Source organism: Globicephala melas, chromosome 9, assembly GCF_963455315.2.
Source record: "Globicephala melas chromosome 9, mGloMel1.2, whole genome shotgun sequence".
In the NCBI taxonomy this organism is placed as follows: domain Eukaryota; kingdom Metazoa; phylum Chordata; class Mammalia; order Artiodactyla; family Delphinidae; genus Globicephala; species Globicephala melas.
Genome location: NC_083322.1, coordinates 17,457,193 through 17,472,956, shown reverse-complemented (window position 1 = coordinate 17,472,956; position 15,764 = coordinate 17,457,193). Strand labels below are relative to the sequence as shown.

General features: G+C 33.9%; 1 protein-coding gene across 7 annotated transcripts in view; it reads right to left on the bottom strand.

The window, feature by feature from the left end:
• The window catches only part of CNOT4 (CCR4-NOT transcription complex subunit 4), a 139,754-nt gene that overhangs the window by 20,375 nt on the left and 103,615 nt on the right, over nt 1-15,764 (bottom strand). For 5 of the 7 annotated variants that reach the window (XM_030853912.3, XM_030853911.3, XM_030853915.3 and 2 more), the window contains 3 exons: nt 13,611-13,668; nt 10,761-11,010; nt 9,368-9,868 (listed from right to left, as the gene is read on the bottom strand). In XM_030853912.3, the coding sequence (XP_030709772.1) occupies nt 9,368-9,868; nt 10,761-11,010; nt 13,611-13,668 (809 nt within the window). Of the gene's footprint in view, nt 1-1,128; nt 4,424-9,367; nt 9,869-10,760; nt 11,011-13,610; nt 13,669-15,764 lie in introns of those variants that run through there. The other 2 variants (XM_030853917.2, XM_030853919.2) reach the window with 1 other exon arrangement.

Genomic DNA, 15,764 nt, shown 5'->3' with positions numbered 1-15,764 from the left:
GCTACAATCAAGTTACATCTTTGCCAAAGAACGTGTAGTTCTCTAACACTGACCACATCCACATCAAGACTAAACTATTCTTCCTAGTTTTCAAGGCTTTTGCACACTTATCCCACCTTCCTATATGACCTGTAATACCTCAGACGAGTCCATCTCCTTACTATCCTTCCCTCCTGACCCTTAGCAGACCATGCTAATCTCCATTCCCGATTCTTTGTTCAATATGTTGCCTTTGTTCAATATGTTGCCTTTACTGTATTTTCCACTTCCATCATTTAATTTCAAGCCATCCTTCAAAAGCAAAAAGCCCCACACTTTTTATGAAGGTTTTCCCTGAATCTGCTCACAGTAACTTCTCTAACTCCTATTTTTACTTTTGTATCAGCAAAGTGTCTGATACACTACAAACATTTCTAAACATTTCATGTGTGAATACCTGTACATACTACTACCATTTATTCAGCACAAGGAGACAACGTAGTAGATATTCAAATACAAAGACTGACAGAAGACACATAGCACTAATGGCAGAAGGACTAGCTTGAAGCCAGGTAATTGACTTGGTTATATTTTGTAGAAAAAGACATATATATCATCATTTTGTGATATTACCTCTTTAAAAGAAAAAAACATTTTTAAGTTATTGTGCTCTCAATTGTATGATATACAACTCTTAAGCAAATATGGGAAAGCTTCATGATCAAATAAACAAAAGAATCTAAAACCTTACAACTCAATATAGGATAAAATGTCCCCCCGTTTTTATATATGCATAAATAACATGGTGGTCTTCATTTCGTAAGATTTCAATGCACCTGCAATTCGTTCCTTTCTCTTGGCTTTCTGAGGTAAGGCCTCTGTGGGAGTAGCTCCCTATGTACCTGTATCAGAGCAGAGGAGAGCTCTGTCCGTCTTGAAGGTGCTTGGAATACTGTACAAATAGGAGCCATGTCAGTAAAAATGTGCACACAATGCATTAAAGTTTTCTTTCTTTCTTTTTTTTTTTTTTTTTTGCGGTACGCGGGCCTCTCACTGTTGTGGCCTCTCCCGTTGCGGAGCACAGGCTCTGGACGCGCAGGCTCAGCGGCCATGGCGCACGGGCCTAGCCGCTCCGCGGCATGTGGGATCTTCCCGGACCGGGGCATGAACCCGTGTCCCCTGCATCGGCAGGCAGACTCTCAACCACTGCGCCACCAGGGAAGCCCTAAAGTTTTCTTTAAAAGAACATATATAGAGGAAGCTGTACTTAATCGCCACAACACTAAGAGTAAGACATGAGCACACACACGACTGAGAAATACTTAAATTAGAATAATGAATGTATGTCTCTCCCGTTAAAATTTTTTTCACTCTCTCCAAATTATCATATATTTTAAAATTTCAAATATCAGTATACAATACCCTTTGTTGCCACTGTCAGAGCAATGAATAATGAAATGAGTCTGGACTGCTCTGGCTGTTCCTGTGGTTAAAATATATCAAGAGCTGACCCTATAGAAATAATTGAAATAAAACTGTCACTAGACTGTTACCCTTGATAATAGGATCTATACTTTATTCAGCCTTGTATCCCTCAAGATCTAGCTCAATTCACTACAAAGAATAGGCACTCAAATATTAATGCTTCGTTGAAATAAGAGGAGAGTATACAAAAGCACCACCTGTAAAAACAAAATGCAACAGTAGAATGAAAAGGAAAGTATTATTAATCAGAAAATATTTTCTAATGGAATCTTTAAGAAATTAAAAAGAGGCACTTGACATTCATCATAAGATCAAAATCATTCAACCCAGGTCTATATCCTACACACTGGCACTAAGAACTGCTGCTCTGAAATGTTTTTTTAAAAGTTAAGGATATAAAAGCATATAAAGTTTCCCTTGTGTATGACAGATCAATCAGGAAGGAATTTATCAAAAACTAATTTGAAGTTTTTAGAATTTCTCATTCTTCACCATCATTTGGTTTCATCAATTTACTTGCTAAGTGAAGCAGTACTTTCTTTCACATGTTGTGTAACTTTTTCTGTGTTTTAGTATAATTAATTCTGACTGACTTTAAGACTTCACTTTTTAAAACCATAATATATATATTAAGTAAGCAAAACAGCGAAGCTTACTTGTTTAGGCTTACAAAGTCTTGGAATTACAGTTAGTTAAATGATAATCTTTAGCTAGTATATGTGAAAATATCTAAGTTGAAGCCTAATTACCCAAGAAAGCATTTTTCCCATTATGGTGTGTATGTGGAAAGTGGGGGCGGGGGCAGAAGGGGAAGCAGGCAGAAAGACAGTCCTGGGCTCTAGCAAGTCTGGTAAACTACCTGACAGTTTTATGGCAATGGCCAGGAATGAGAAAGGATAGAGAAAGCTACCACAGGAAAAAAGCCTTGTTTAACAAGTATATCTCTCAAAACAGTAAGTAAATGGGAGCTAACCACCTCATGTTTTTGTAAGAAGATCTGAGTGATGAAAGGCTTGCACTGAAGGCTGGAGAAAACTATGCGCTAGTAAGCCCTATTACAGGGAGCCCAAGTTTGTTCACAAAGCCAAGGAGCCTCAGCACCACGGGAGACATTAAGTGGATGTCTTGGCCTCTCACAGCAAAAATGAAACCATAATCAACACATACTAAAAGACTTCATATTCAACACATGCTAAAAGGCTAAGAAATCTACAATATTTTATTTGTATTTTCTAAATTTCTCATAACGCTGTCTTAAAGTCATTTCTAGATAGAAGTTAGAGATTATCATTTATGCAGAATTTTACAAAAATAATTAAAATGGCTAGATAATTAGTTGTTTCTACACCCTCAGCTAACCAAATTGAAGGATATCTAAGAATAGATTTTAGTTTACCCACTATACCTCAGGACAAACCCATTTAACTTGTGTATTATATCTAATAGAAAGTTATTAGACTTTACATAGAGAGGGAACCCTGAAAACTCCAACTCCAACATGATATTAAGTATCACTCCTAGTAAGGTATTTCATTATTATCATTATTATTATTTTAAATCTCTAGGCTTCCTTTTTTGGTATTCATGCTACTCTTTTAATATTTTTTTAATTAAGGCGTATCTTTTATATCACAATGTTTTTTTTTAAAATCTCAAGAGGAGATCTGACTTTCCCCTTTTTTCCCAGATGCTTAATTTAGGCAGAACATAGTCATGTTTTCTGAACCAGCTTTTGTCTAATGCTCAGAACTGAATTCAGTTTATTTTCTTTCATTATCAGCTTTAGAACTATTTCAAGAAATTGTCTATTATCCAAAAACATCACTTCAACATTATAGCCTAATAAAGTACACCACTATTCTCTGTGATTAACTAAAATTACCTATGACAACTTACGTGGCCTAATTTTAGAGGATCCCCAATCTCTTCTCTTCCACCTTAGTCTCATTCTGGTCAGGTACTTGTAATATAGTTTTATTATCACACTTCAATTGTGAAACAATGAAATTTCCAAACAAATATCCCACAGAACTACCATTTTTCCAATAAAAATGTTACACTACTATGGTTGCTTCTCACATACAATATTTACCCCATATTCAAGTTTCTGATAAATCAACTGTAAGTTGAAATTCTGTTTCTGAGGCAATTTCCCGGTATACTAGGCAGTGCATTAGAAAAGAGATTATATTGCATTTAGTCTATAATAATTATCTCTTAAGCGTCTCTATATAATTAACAACCATTCAAAAAGAAAGTGCAAATGTGCAAATCAGAGAGAACAAAGACAGTTTCTAAACATGTAATGCATAATATAGGATAAATCCATACAACTACAAACAATTGCTGACAACATTCTTCTGAGCATTAAATGACACCACCAATTTTGTTTTATATGTATTCTTTCTTCTCAAGTATTCAAAGAATGCAAGACATTATCTTCTTAATTTTCAAATTTTCATGAATATATTAGGATATTACCATTTTTTCACAAATCAGAAAACAAGGAACTACCATTATCTTTGAATATTTTCAATTAATAGAGCCAAAATAACAATTCTAGCTAATCTCATCTGGGATCTTAATTATAGTACTACAAGTTTATTTGTGTGAGTTAAAAAATAGTATCACTCATGAGAAACAATGCCAAAATTATTATGCTAATAAATTGTGTTAAAGGCCTAATGAAGAAATACTTTAGCAACTATGAGGTAACACACTAGTTGTAGGCATGAGGAACGTTTATATTGGCTCTTTTGGGTGTATACATTAAATGCAAAATCAGAAAGGAGTCATGCAAAAATCCGGTTGCCCATGCAAGCACCCCAGAGTCTAATCCTCTCCTCTCAGTTCTGTTGTCAGGCCACAGTAGTGTGGAGACTTGTAGGCTGCTGTCCTTGTTGTAATGAATGGGAAGAGGCTGACAGTGGCATGGTCGAAACCTTCACCTCTTCTTCCCCTGTGGAAAAGTCAGTCATGGTCTAGTTATGGGTGACTAGATTTGTTAACAGTCCCTTTAAAAATGACTTCAATATTTGGAATACTGATACATATATAAAATACATGCGTAATGGCTGGAATGCGGGTGTGAAACAAGACATGAATTTTAAAATATAAACTTATCAAGTACCTAGAAAATAGTTATACTCCAATCACACCCTTAAATTTAACACTGTCAGATTTAAGAACAAATATAATAGATTTAGAATTATAAATATACAAAAAGGAAAAAAAAAAAGAGACCAGGAAAGCCATTCTTTTCCAAGCCAATTGGACCCCTTATATATTTAGACACTCCTAACAGTAAGCAGTATTTTGTGAAAAAATTAAAACTAAATTCACAGAAGTGAAAATGTGATTTTTTAAAAGGGAAAAATGACAAATCCATGTTTTAAAAGCAGTAATTATGTTTAGAAAAAAGAAATAAAAAGATGTAAATATTAATTTAGCAAATTACCATACAGCATCTGAAAATTCAATGTGCACTTTTGAAGTAATCAGCAAATAGTAAAATGCTAACAATACAATGATCCAATTGACTGAAAGTGAGATGACTACTTCTAGGTCAGAGAACTGTACATGAAATGAGATCAGTTCTCCCAATTATAATTGATAATGACTACAAGTGACTTGTTTCACACGTGACTCAAAATTCAATCAAGTCACTGTTAAAACAGCTAATTCAGAAACTAAGAATTTTTTTTTTAATGCCCTCTCTTAAGTAAAATTCAAATGAACAAAAACACGAACAAAAATCTAATCCTAAACAGTTTCAAATATTTTTCTAGGTATATTCCGAAACAACAATGTTTACAGACTTAGACTATTATTTGTCTTCCAAATAATTTTTAGCATTATGGAATAAAAACATCTTGGTAGGGAGTCCTTTGAAAAACACATCTGCAAAGTTACACTTGGAAAGACAGCTTAACTGATAACATGAAGATAAAGACTTTCAGTCTTTAGAACAGGTTATTTCATAGTGTTTCAGTAAATTGGCAAAGATTCTATAAATCCCAAATACATAGCAAGGAGGCTGTGTAAAGGAAATTTTAGACTAGAGTTCTTGGTGAGAACGTGGTACTTAGAAGAACTAAGCAAGAGATTAATTTTCATCAAGTCAATGAAATTCATTCTATTTTGTAACTACAGGTCATATTCCTGAGATGGGCCAATTGTCTCATGAATAGATACTGTTGATAAAAAGGGACCTCCCAACTGTGTGAGAGCAAAAATCACTTACTATGGGAAGAAAGCCATGTTAAAGTAAATGCCAGTAATTTTCATTTATGAAGGAGAACATCAATGTTGTAATGAAAAACCATTTTAGTTACTAAATCTGAGATCTGGGTTCTTATCCTAATTCTACTACTAATTGAATGTGTGACTTTTAACAAATTATTTAACCTTTCCAGAACACAGCTTTGTCATTCCTAAAATGAAGGAGTTGAACAAGGTAGGTCAATTTTTAGGACTAGAAAAGTCACTTTTTAAAACAAAAGCACGTGGTTCCAATAATAAAAAAGGTCTGAATGGACTTCACTATTACTGCCCACTGATCAAAGTTTCCCCTCAAGAATATTCCAAAAATCCTTCTAAATTTAGCAAACTGAATATGCAGCCAAGAAAATGCTGCTAAAAAGATTTCACTTAATTAAGGAAATAACTAATTTTAAACACAAAAATGATTTCAATTTGGCAGAGGAAATGGAAACCATGTTTCTGTCAAACCTCTGGCAACTGTCCTTCCCATGACAGGTTTCAGTGTATCAAATTTTAATAATTAACAGAAACAAACCAAAACTTAAAATTTAAATACAAATATATAATAAATATAGACATAGTTTCTGTATGATACACAGAAGACTGACACCTCTGAGTATTTACTCCTAAAGGTCAGGAACCTCATTTTGCTCTATATATCTAAAGAATAAATATACATGCCTTTTCCAGTACTGAATATTGTCTAAGTATATCTTAAAGTGGCAGGCCTCACTAAAACAGTATGTACTCTCCACTATGAAGCACTTGATAGCTACCTGTGTAAGATACCATGATATTCACTGCAGAATACAGAGTTAGGCCTTTTTCAATAGTTCAACTCAAGTACAACTGAGTTACAGCTAGGGGTGGGAGGCAGATATTGCCTACCTATTAAATTGCTTCAAATAATTCACAGTTAAGATGTACACAGTTTTTCATAATTTTAGTTTGTCACTTCTAATTGTTACTGAAAATCCTCAATCATCTGGCTACAATTATAAAACTATTCTGTTTTGAGGCTCAGCACATTCAGCTTTCTGAGGTATTTGCCAAATATTTATAAGCCATGGAAGGATTCTATAACTCTTGATAACAATTTAAAATATTTTGGTACATTAAAACTAAAATTTCTCTAGTCGTGAGAGCCTTAAAAGTAATCTAACAATAAGCTTAATCATAAGTCACCATTTAAATACCAAGGTAGTATGCATAGTCAAAAACTGAAAATCTGAAATAACAAACTCTCCCCACCTCCCACAAAATACAACAATGATTCAGAACCTATAGTTGGTGACTTCATTCTTAGAATTTCTGGGAAAAAAATGTATTTTATGCTCTATGGTTGAGTATACGCTAAAAGAAAAGCCCACCAAGATAGGACCATAATTTAATGCCACATTTTTTTCATAAAGCACCTACTTTAGATGAAGATTTCAAATGACTAACATGAGGACAACTACACTCAAAAATCAGTGATTACTCATCACCCCTGTGGCATCTCCAGAATATATACTGGCTTGAAATATTTGGTTTAAAACTGCTCATTTTGTACTAATGGACAATATGATAACTATGAAATCAGAAGAACAGATAATTTTTGAAGATGGTCATGTAATAAGTCAAATAAAAGTACACAATGAAGACAGCTAAGAACTAGTTCCACAAAGGCATCATCCTTCCTATCAGATCAAGTCCATACTGTTTTGCCTCACCGTCAGAGCTCTCCGTCCTCTCATCCATTCTATGTATAAAATATATGAAGGACCTCCTGGTATAGAAGGCAGTTCTAATGCTTCTTAATGTAATGACATACTAAATCCTGCCTCTACGCCTTCATTCAGGAGTTTCCATCAACATAAAAGGTTTTTTCCTTTCCCTCCTGCTAACCCAAATCCAGGATACAGATCAATTCCTATTTCTTCAATGAAGCCTCCCCAACAATTTATAGGCTCCACTGATGTGTTTTGGATTCCAGTACCATATGGTTACCACTTTCATACACAGTCTTATTTTATCTCGTCAACTATACTGTACAGTACCTGGAAATAGTAGCCATATTTTATACTTGTTCTGTATTATCCACATGGCCCAGTTCATTGTTGGGCAAACAGATACCCAAATATTTATAGTATTGGTTTAATATTTTATTGTTAAATGTTTAGAATATTTAGGAGAACTTAGCTTTAACTTTTAGTGTTATAATGTTATGAGATACACTACTAGTAATTTAAATGCCACATTTCTAAATGGTTGAAACAAAGCAAAACAAAACACAATTATGTTCTAATATGCTGTCTACAATGGATGAAAAAAAGAGTACCAGGAACTGAACACTTAGTGTTTCACAAGTGAATATCATGTAGAAGAGGACTGAAAAATGTCACTCTCGATTACCTACTAACTACCATATCAGATGAACAAATAACATGAGTCCCACCAATGTGCAAACCACTACATTAGGTGCTATCATGCTTACATGTAAATTAACTTCACTGTATCAACAGCCACAAACCATACTCTCTTAACCCAACTACTTGTCTTGAAAATGAAATGTTGTTGGTCACAAAGAGAATAGAGCCAAAGAATTTTGATGGATCTCTGTAAATTTATCTATCAACCTTGCTAAAAACAAGAGAACGAACGCTTTGCTGGTAACAGCACATTATTACAATAATGCTGTGCCACGTCATATCACAAAGGCCATGAAAAGGGATAAAAATAAATTTTATAAGTTATGTAACAGAGTGAAGGACTATTCTATTCTACTTGAGAGAATCAGGAGAGAACAAACTCTTTTACCAGTCATATCTAAAGCCCAAATTAAATTTTGAAAAACTATTAATAAGAAAGATTCCTTTAGATATAGAGGTCACTTGATCTAATAAATATCATATGGGACCTTAAAAGCCAAAAGTTCTGAAACCTTCAAGGGTAGCAGTACAAAACCAGAAGTATTCTGGCATCACTTACAGGAACCTAATATTTACCCCAGAAATAAAAACATGACAGACTAAAAGGAAAAATATCTCTCCTTGAACAATTTCTTTTTCACAGAAAGTATACTTATACACATATGTGTGTGAAACACTAATAATGAGAGTTCTCAAATATTAAGTCCTTTATTAACATATAGCACAGTTTTGGTGTGTGTGTGTGTGTGTTTGTACGTGTCTATCAGTCAAAATAAGTAAGTTGTCAAAAGGAGTTAAGAGAGTGGCTTTATCCCTCATGCTCTCACTAATTACCATCTCTAAAAAATTTTTTTGAACCAGTTTACTTTTAGAATGTATAATCAGAATTTTTACCATGGTGTTGGACTTTATGGCACCATAATTTCAGAGCCCTTCTTTTTTCTTTGTCTTTTTGCATTTATATGCCATAAGAAAGTCTCGTAACTATTCTATTAAGTAAAATGCTTCCAAGCAATAACTAGGTATAATACTCCACCATCCTTATAAAGCTCACTATTACAAGGCATCCATCCAATTAAAATTTTTTTAGATTATGATAGTTTTTCCCATTGAAATTTCCAAGACTGATGATAAATACTTTCTGTTATTCAAAAGTTCCCTCCCTACCCACCCAACAACCTGAAGGCATGAGTTATTCACAAATTCTCAAAGGCTATAAATGAACCTACCTGCTATAGGGATCCCTCCCAGACCTGTGTTGTGCTGTGGCGGGAGATTCAAGTCCAAGAAATTACTATTTGAGGTGGGATTTGCTGTGTGGTTCAAGTGCATGATGCTATTGCGTGGAAAGGCCATCCAAGGATAGCGGGCTGCCTGGCCTGGAAAACTGAATGAATTATAAACCGCTCGGTGCTGCTGAAATTGAGGGAACCTCTGTGGCAAGACTGAAAAGGTACTATTGAGACTCGAGTTGGCATTTGCAGGTGCAGCAGGATGCAGGAATCCAGAGCCCGGACCTTTGGCGGTTGTAGTGTGTGAAGAGGAGTTCTGAAGAGATGTGGGCGAAAGGGAAGGTTGGTCTTGGACTGACAGTTCCTTTTCAATCAGGTCTGCTAAGGCTTTTCGAGTGACATCAAAGGGATCAAAACCCAAGTCATCCTCTGGTTGTTTAGAAGAACCAAAGCCAAATGCTGCTTGCCAGTCTGTAGAAGACGATACTGGGATTGTTTCTGGTGGGAAAAAGAATGAGTGATGAATTTAAAATATATAGCTCACTTCCACACTAGTGCAACATCATACTATAACACAAAGGCAAATATATGCAAAATCTACATAATTTCTTAGAACATTACGATTATAAAATTACAAAAGGCCTCAGATACTTCTAGCAATGATTTCATCCATAAGTTACTAACTTCAAAAACTGAACGATATAGACTGATTTTGCTGATCAAAGAAAACAAAGTACTACTTGAAACCCAAATTATACTCTCAACTATTCATCATCAAAACCCAAAGTAAGTCATTTAAATGAAATAAATAAATATAATAGAATTCAATTAGTAAAGTTTATTTTTGAAATGTATTTATCAAAGACAAAGTATATGTTTGAATATACGCTTTACATACTACTACTATAACTTAATGAAAAAAGTATCCATTTAATCTTCATATTTTTAAATTGTCTTAAAAAAATTGTCTTGATTTTGTGTTATCCTTCACATTAATGAGAACTTACAATGAATGAAATTGGAAATGTCTCAAAATGTAACTTTAAAAATTAACTAACATACTTCTTTGTCAGCTGGGGAAACATTTCTAAAAATATAACTATACAAACACAAATCTAATTAAAAATTGTAAGCCCTTAATACTTCCTAGAGGAATAAGCATTCGATTATTGGAAAAATGATCTAACCCTTGATTTTTGGAGAAATTTGTCTGTTAACATGGTAAGTTCTAGGTCACAGAACTACTTACCTAACCATCCAATTCCTTGCCATTTAAAAGTTTACATTTTTATGAAAAAGGGAGTGGACAAAAAAGGGATAAAAACACATCCAGCAAAGGTCTCATTTTAGTCTGAGTATAATTACTAACACACATAGTATTGTTATATACCTGATGTGAAGAGGCTCTGTGGTTCTGGTGCTGTAGGCCAGTCACTGGATGCCTGTGGGGAACTGGGGAAAGGAGGAAGCCCACTTGGGATAGGGTTGGGATGGCGAAAATTGTCTGAGAATAATGACTGTGACTCAGTTACTGCCCCTTCAAAAGGAGACCGTGCACTGTGATTGGATGAACTGATGGGGATGACTGGATTGGATTTTGATAAACCAGGTGGTGGTGAAGGTGTATCACTGTTAGATATCTAAATAAAATGGAAAAAGAAAAGAATAATCAATATAAGTTTATACAATGTAATAAGCCATAGTTTAAAAGGCTTGCAATGAAAGGTATTAGAATAGTGATTTTCAAAAACTGGGGTACTTAAAGACTTTTTTATGAGAGCATAAATTTTCAAAAAAATCCATCAACTTACATATGTACTCTTTTATAAAACTGACCCTCCTGAAAAGACACAGCCAGTATCCTCTCCTTTTACAACCTAATTTCTCTTACTTTACAAAGACAATACTATTTCTCACTCTCTGGGATCTAACTATAGTATTTTGCCCAAGTGTGAAAACTTTCTGGGAGCCAAACAAAACTTTATTAGAAATATTAAGATTAGTGATGACACAGTGACTGACTCTAATGACTAGATTCTTTGGCAAACTAGATGATTCCCAATACTTCAGTTTTAAACAAAATGGAAAGAAGATCTAATCAAGCTATTTCCAAAAGCATCATTAAAAATAGTTTTTATAAGAAATCTTAATATGATTCTTAGGTATTTAATTCACAAGGAGTTCAAAAATTTGAGTGATATTGATATAATAACTCTTTCTTCCATCTACTTATTTATATGAACAAGATGTCTCAGCACCTGTATTTAGAAAAATGAAAACATGGCTAGATTGCTGCTGAAACATCTCCTTGTACCAATAGGTAATATTCATCCATGCATGCAAAAAAACTAATTTTAAAATGCCCTATCCACTTCATTAAGAGGTAAATTTCCAATACAATTTTAGTGTTTATGTTTAATGATTAATTTTTTAATCAAAATCTATGCTTATATATATATTGCTTTGATCAAATCAATACTACAAATAAATTCAGAAGAAAGAAGTTTGGCATTGTGTCAACAAAATATTTTTATTTCCAATTCAAAATTTATATGTCTACTTTTATTTGAGAGAATGCCTATCAAGCATAAACTATATATATATATATATATATATATATTTAATTTAATTTAATTTATTTTTGGCTGTGTTGTGTCTTCATTGTTGTGCGTGGACTTTCTCTAGTTGCGGTGAGCAGGGACTACTCTTCGTTGCAGTGCACGGGCTTCTCATTGCAGTGGCTTCTCTTGTTGCGGAACACGGGCTCTAGGCACATGGGCTTCAGTAGTTGCAGCACGCAGGCTCAGTAGTTGTGGCTTGCAGACCCTAGAGCGCAGGCTCAGTAGTTGTGGCTCACGGGCTTAGTTGCTCCGTGGCATGTGGGATCTTCCTGGACCAGGGCTCGAACCCGTGTCCCCTGCATTGGCAGGCGATTCTTAACCACTGAGCCACCAGGGAAGTCCCAAGCGTAAACTATATTGCATTAAGAAAAAATTCTGTAATACCAGTGAAAATTAAAAAATGAGTTCAAGTAATGATGTAAAATTTCTGATTGTTAAAGAATAGCTTGTGTAAATGGATGAGGGAGTAACAAAACATTCTGATACTTAAATCTCTCAGATACTTATTAAAACCCAATGTAGCATGTTTATTTAAAAATACCAAAATTTATAATAAGCTGGAAATTACATCCTTTGCAGCTATTTTTAACTTATTATGAAAAAAATTTAATGTTAACTTAAAATATACAAGGGGATATAAAGATTTTCAAATTCTTTCATGGAAACTGTGAACAACAAGTTTAGAAAAACAATGTATTTTAGATCTCTAAGTTTCTCACACTGTGGGGAACTGGCTGTTCTTTACAGAAGAGATTAGAAACTACACTTTTTTTTTTTTTAAACCAAAGTAAGAGGTGTACAGAAACTTAACTAGTGAAAAGCTAGCAACTAGACAAGATGATACAAGGCATGCTCTAAAGATCAGGACCTCATTCTGTATCATAGTGGATGCAACTTTGAAGTTAACTATTTGGTTTATCATTTCAAAGCCAAAAGTCATTTGAGGGAAGGGGGAAAACTTGGGGTCAAGTTCACCGAGAGAAATAGAAAATTAAAGTTAGTTTGGGATTAGCAGATGCAAACTATTATCTATAGGATGGATAAACAACAAGGTCCTACTGTATAGCACAGGGAACTATATTCAGTATCCTGTGATAAACCACAGTAGAAAATAATATGAAAAAGAATATATATATGTATAACTGAGTCACTGTACTGTACAGCAGAAATTAACACAACATTGTAAATCAACTATACTTCAATAAAATTTAAAAAAAAAAGAAAAGAAAATTAAAGTTGACAGCAAGGGACAAGGGGAGCATGGGGCAGAGAAACAACTCAAAATCAAGAATGCAGAAGGCGTGTTAGTCTGGGACCATTTCACGTAGGGTCAGAAAGACCAAGAATATCAGGGACTCCAAGGACACTAATGTATTAGCACACAGTACAATAACATATGGTCATAATGATAATTCTGAGTGATCAAGAAAGGGTTAAATTGTGCTCTATTCTGTAGAGAAAAAGAGGGCTAATACATTTAACAAAGATGTCCACTAAAAGTGTTTTTAAATTGTTTCAGTATTTAAAGTATTTTTCACTATCTAGAAAATTCACTCACATAGAATGTCTTGTTTCAGCAGATGGCAGATAAATGAAAGAATACAGTATCAAAATCTTACCTGCTGGGAATTATCACCATTCCCTATGCTGAGAGAATCGGAAGGTTTATCAATGGGGCTGTAAATAGGAAAAAATAAAATCAAATCAGAGTACATTTACTCCCCACAACCAAAGCCAGAAAAATAGACATTTTATCATCTTAACATTTATTGAAGCACTCTGATGTAAGACATTAGGTTAGATGCTGGAGACACAAAGAAGTATAAGATAAAATCTCTATCCTTGAGCAATTTACAGTCTAATTAGATTCTCAAAAAACAACGGGTGAAACAATGGCTTATGAAAAGAAAAGTATTGCTTAAAATGGATACTAATCCATTATTTAGTTTTGTGCCCATGATAAACACATTCCCCATTAAAATTCTTGAAATAATACTCACCTATTTTTCTAGGTGCTTAATGGAGGGCGTAAAAGTTACTGAAATGTTATCTACATTTCTTAAAGGCAATACCTTTCTTTAATACTTCAATATCCTAATCATAACCCTAGAGAAGGCATATGTAAGTATACACACACACACACACACACACACACACACACACAGGAGAGTAACAGAAAGAAACTTTTGTGCAAACTATTGCCTCAAACTAAAACAGTAAAACTTGACTTCCACAAGAGAAAATGCAGTATCACAGTAAAGTAACACAGATTTGCTAACTTCAAGTCCATTTTAACTCATCTGACTTAAAAACAAAAATCTTTATAAACATTATAACACTGACCTAGCAAGTCATTTCTACAACTAACTTTAACCCAGCACATGAACAAAAGATAAGTATTAGTACCCATACACTAATACTTATTTCTGATACAATATTATAGCAAAAAAATTTAAGATTCCAAATTTCTCAAAATTATTTTATTGCCTAGAAACATATACAAAGTCACCTTACAAACAGACAACTTACTGGTGCCATATTTAATTGTTCTAGAAAAATTTAACAAGAACCCAACCTGAATACCAAGTGTATCTTCTGCAGAAACACTGCCAGATGCTCTTGAATCTGATTGATAAGTCTGAAATTTACTTGAAGAGCATATTTACTTCTTATTATTCACAGTATATCAATAAATCAATTCATAATATTGTCAAGTGGGTAATACAAATAATTTTAAGATACAGCACTGAGCCCACTTAATTTAGAGGCAGTTGGGGAAACAAAACAGGTACACACCAACAAATATCAGCCAGTGTCAACTATTAAATGAACTGTTTAAACATTAAATGCCATAAATCTTTAGAAGAAAGAGAAGCCACCCCAAGTGGGGCAATTAGGAAAAGTCTCCTAGGGAAGTTCAAATTTAACTAGGTCCTTAAAAAGATGTGCACATTGGGAGGAGGAAGGGAAAGGGGGAAAAACGGCATTAAAGGTAGGAAGAGCAAGTGTTTCAAGAATCAAAAGGTCATAGAAAAGGTTGAGAGAAAGGTAAGTAGTTTAGCTAACATATAGGATGATTTTAACAATGGGAGGTAAGGATAGAAAGGTAAGACACCAGAGGCCAATGGAAATTTTTTTGAGCACAGAAATGTTATGTAATAAATAAAGCAGTGTTTTAGAAAGATTAATTTGGTGATAGCATGAAGAACAGGCTTGAATATAATTCAGATAATCTGAGATAAACTTGCAATATTTTTAAAAAATTTACTGTGGTAAAATACACTTACTATAAAATTTACCATCTTGACAATTTTTAAGTGTACATTTCAGTGGTATTAAATACACACACCTTGTTGTACAACTATCACCAACATCCACACACATAACTCTTTTAATCTTATGAAAATGAAATTCTATACCTACTAAACAACAACTTCCCATTTTCCCCTCCTTCCAGCATCTACCATATACTTTCTGTTTAGATGACTTTGACTATTCTAAATGCCTTGTATATAAGTGGAATCAGAGTATTTGTCTTTTTTGTGACTAGCTTATTCCATAAATAATGTTCTCGAAGTTCATCCATGTTGTAACATACTGCAGAATTTCCTTCCTTTTTAAAACTGAATATTACATTGTATATATGTACCACATTTTGCTTGTCCATTCATCTGTCCATGGACACTGAGATTGCTTCTACATTTAAGCTACTGTGAGTAATGGGGCTATGATGTAACGGTACAAATATCGCTTTAATATACTGCTTTCAATTC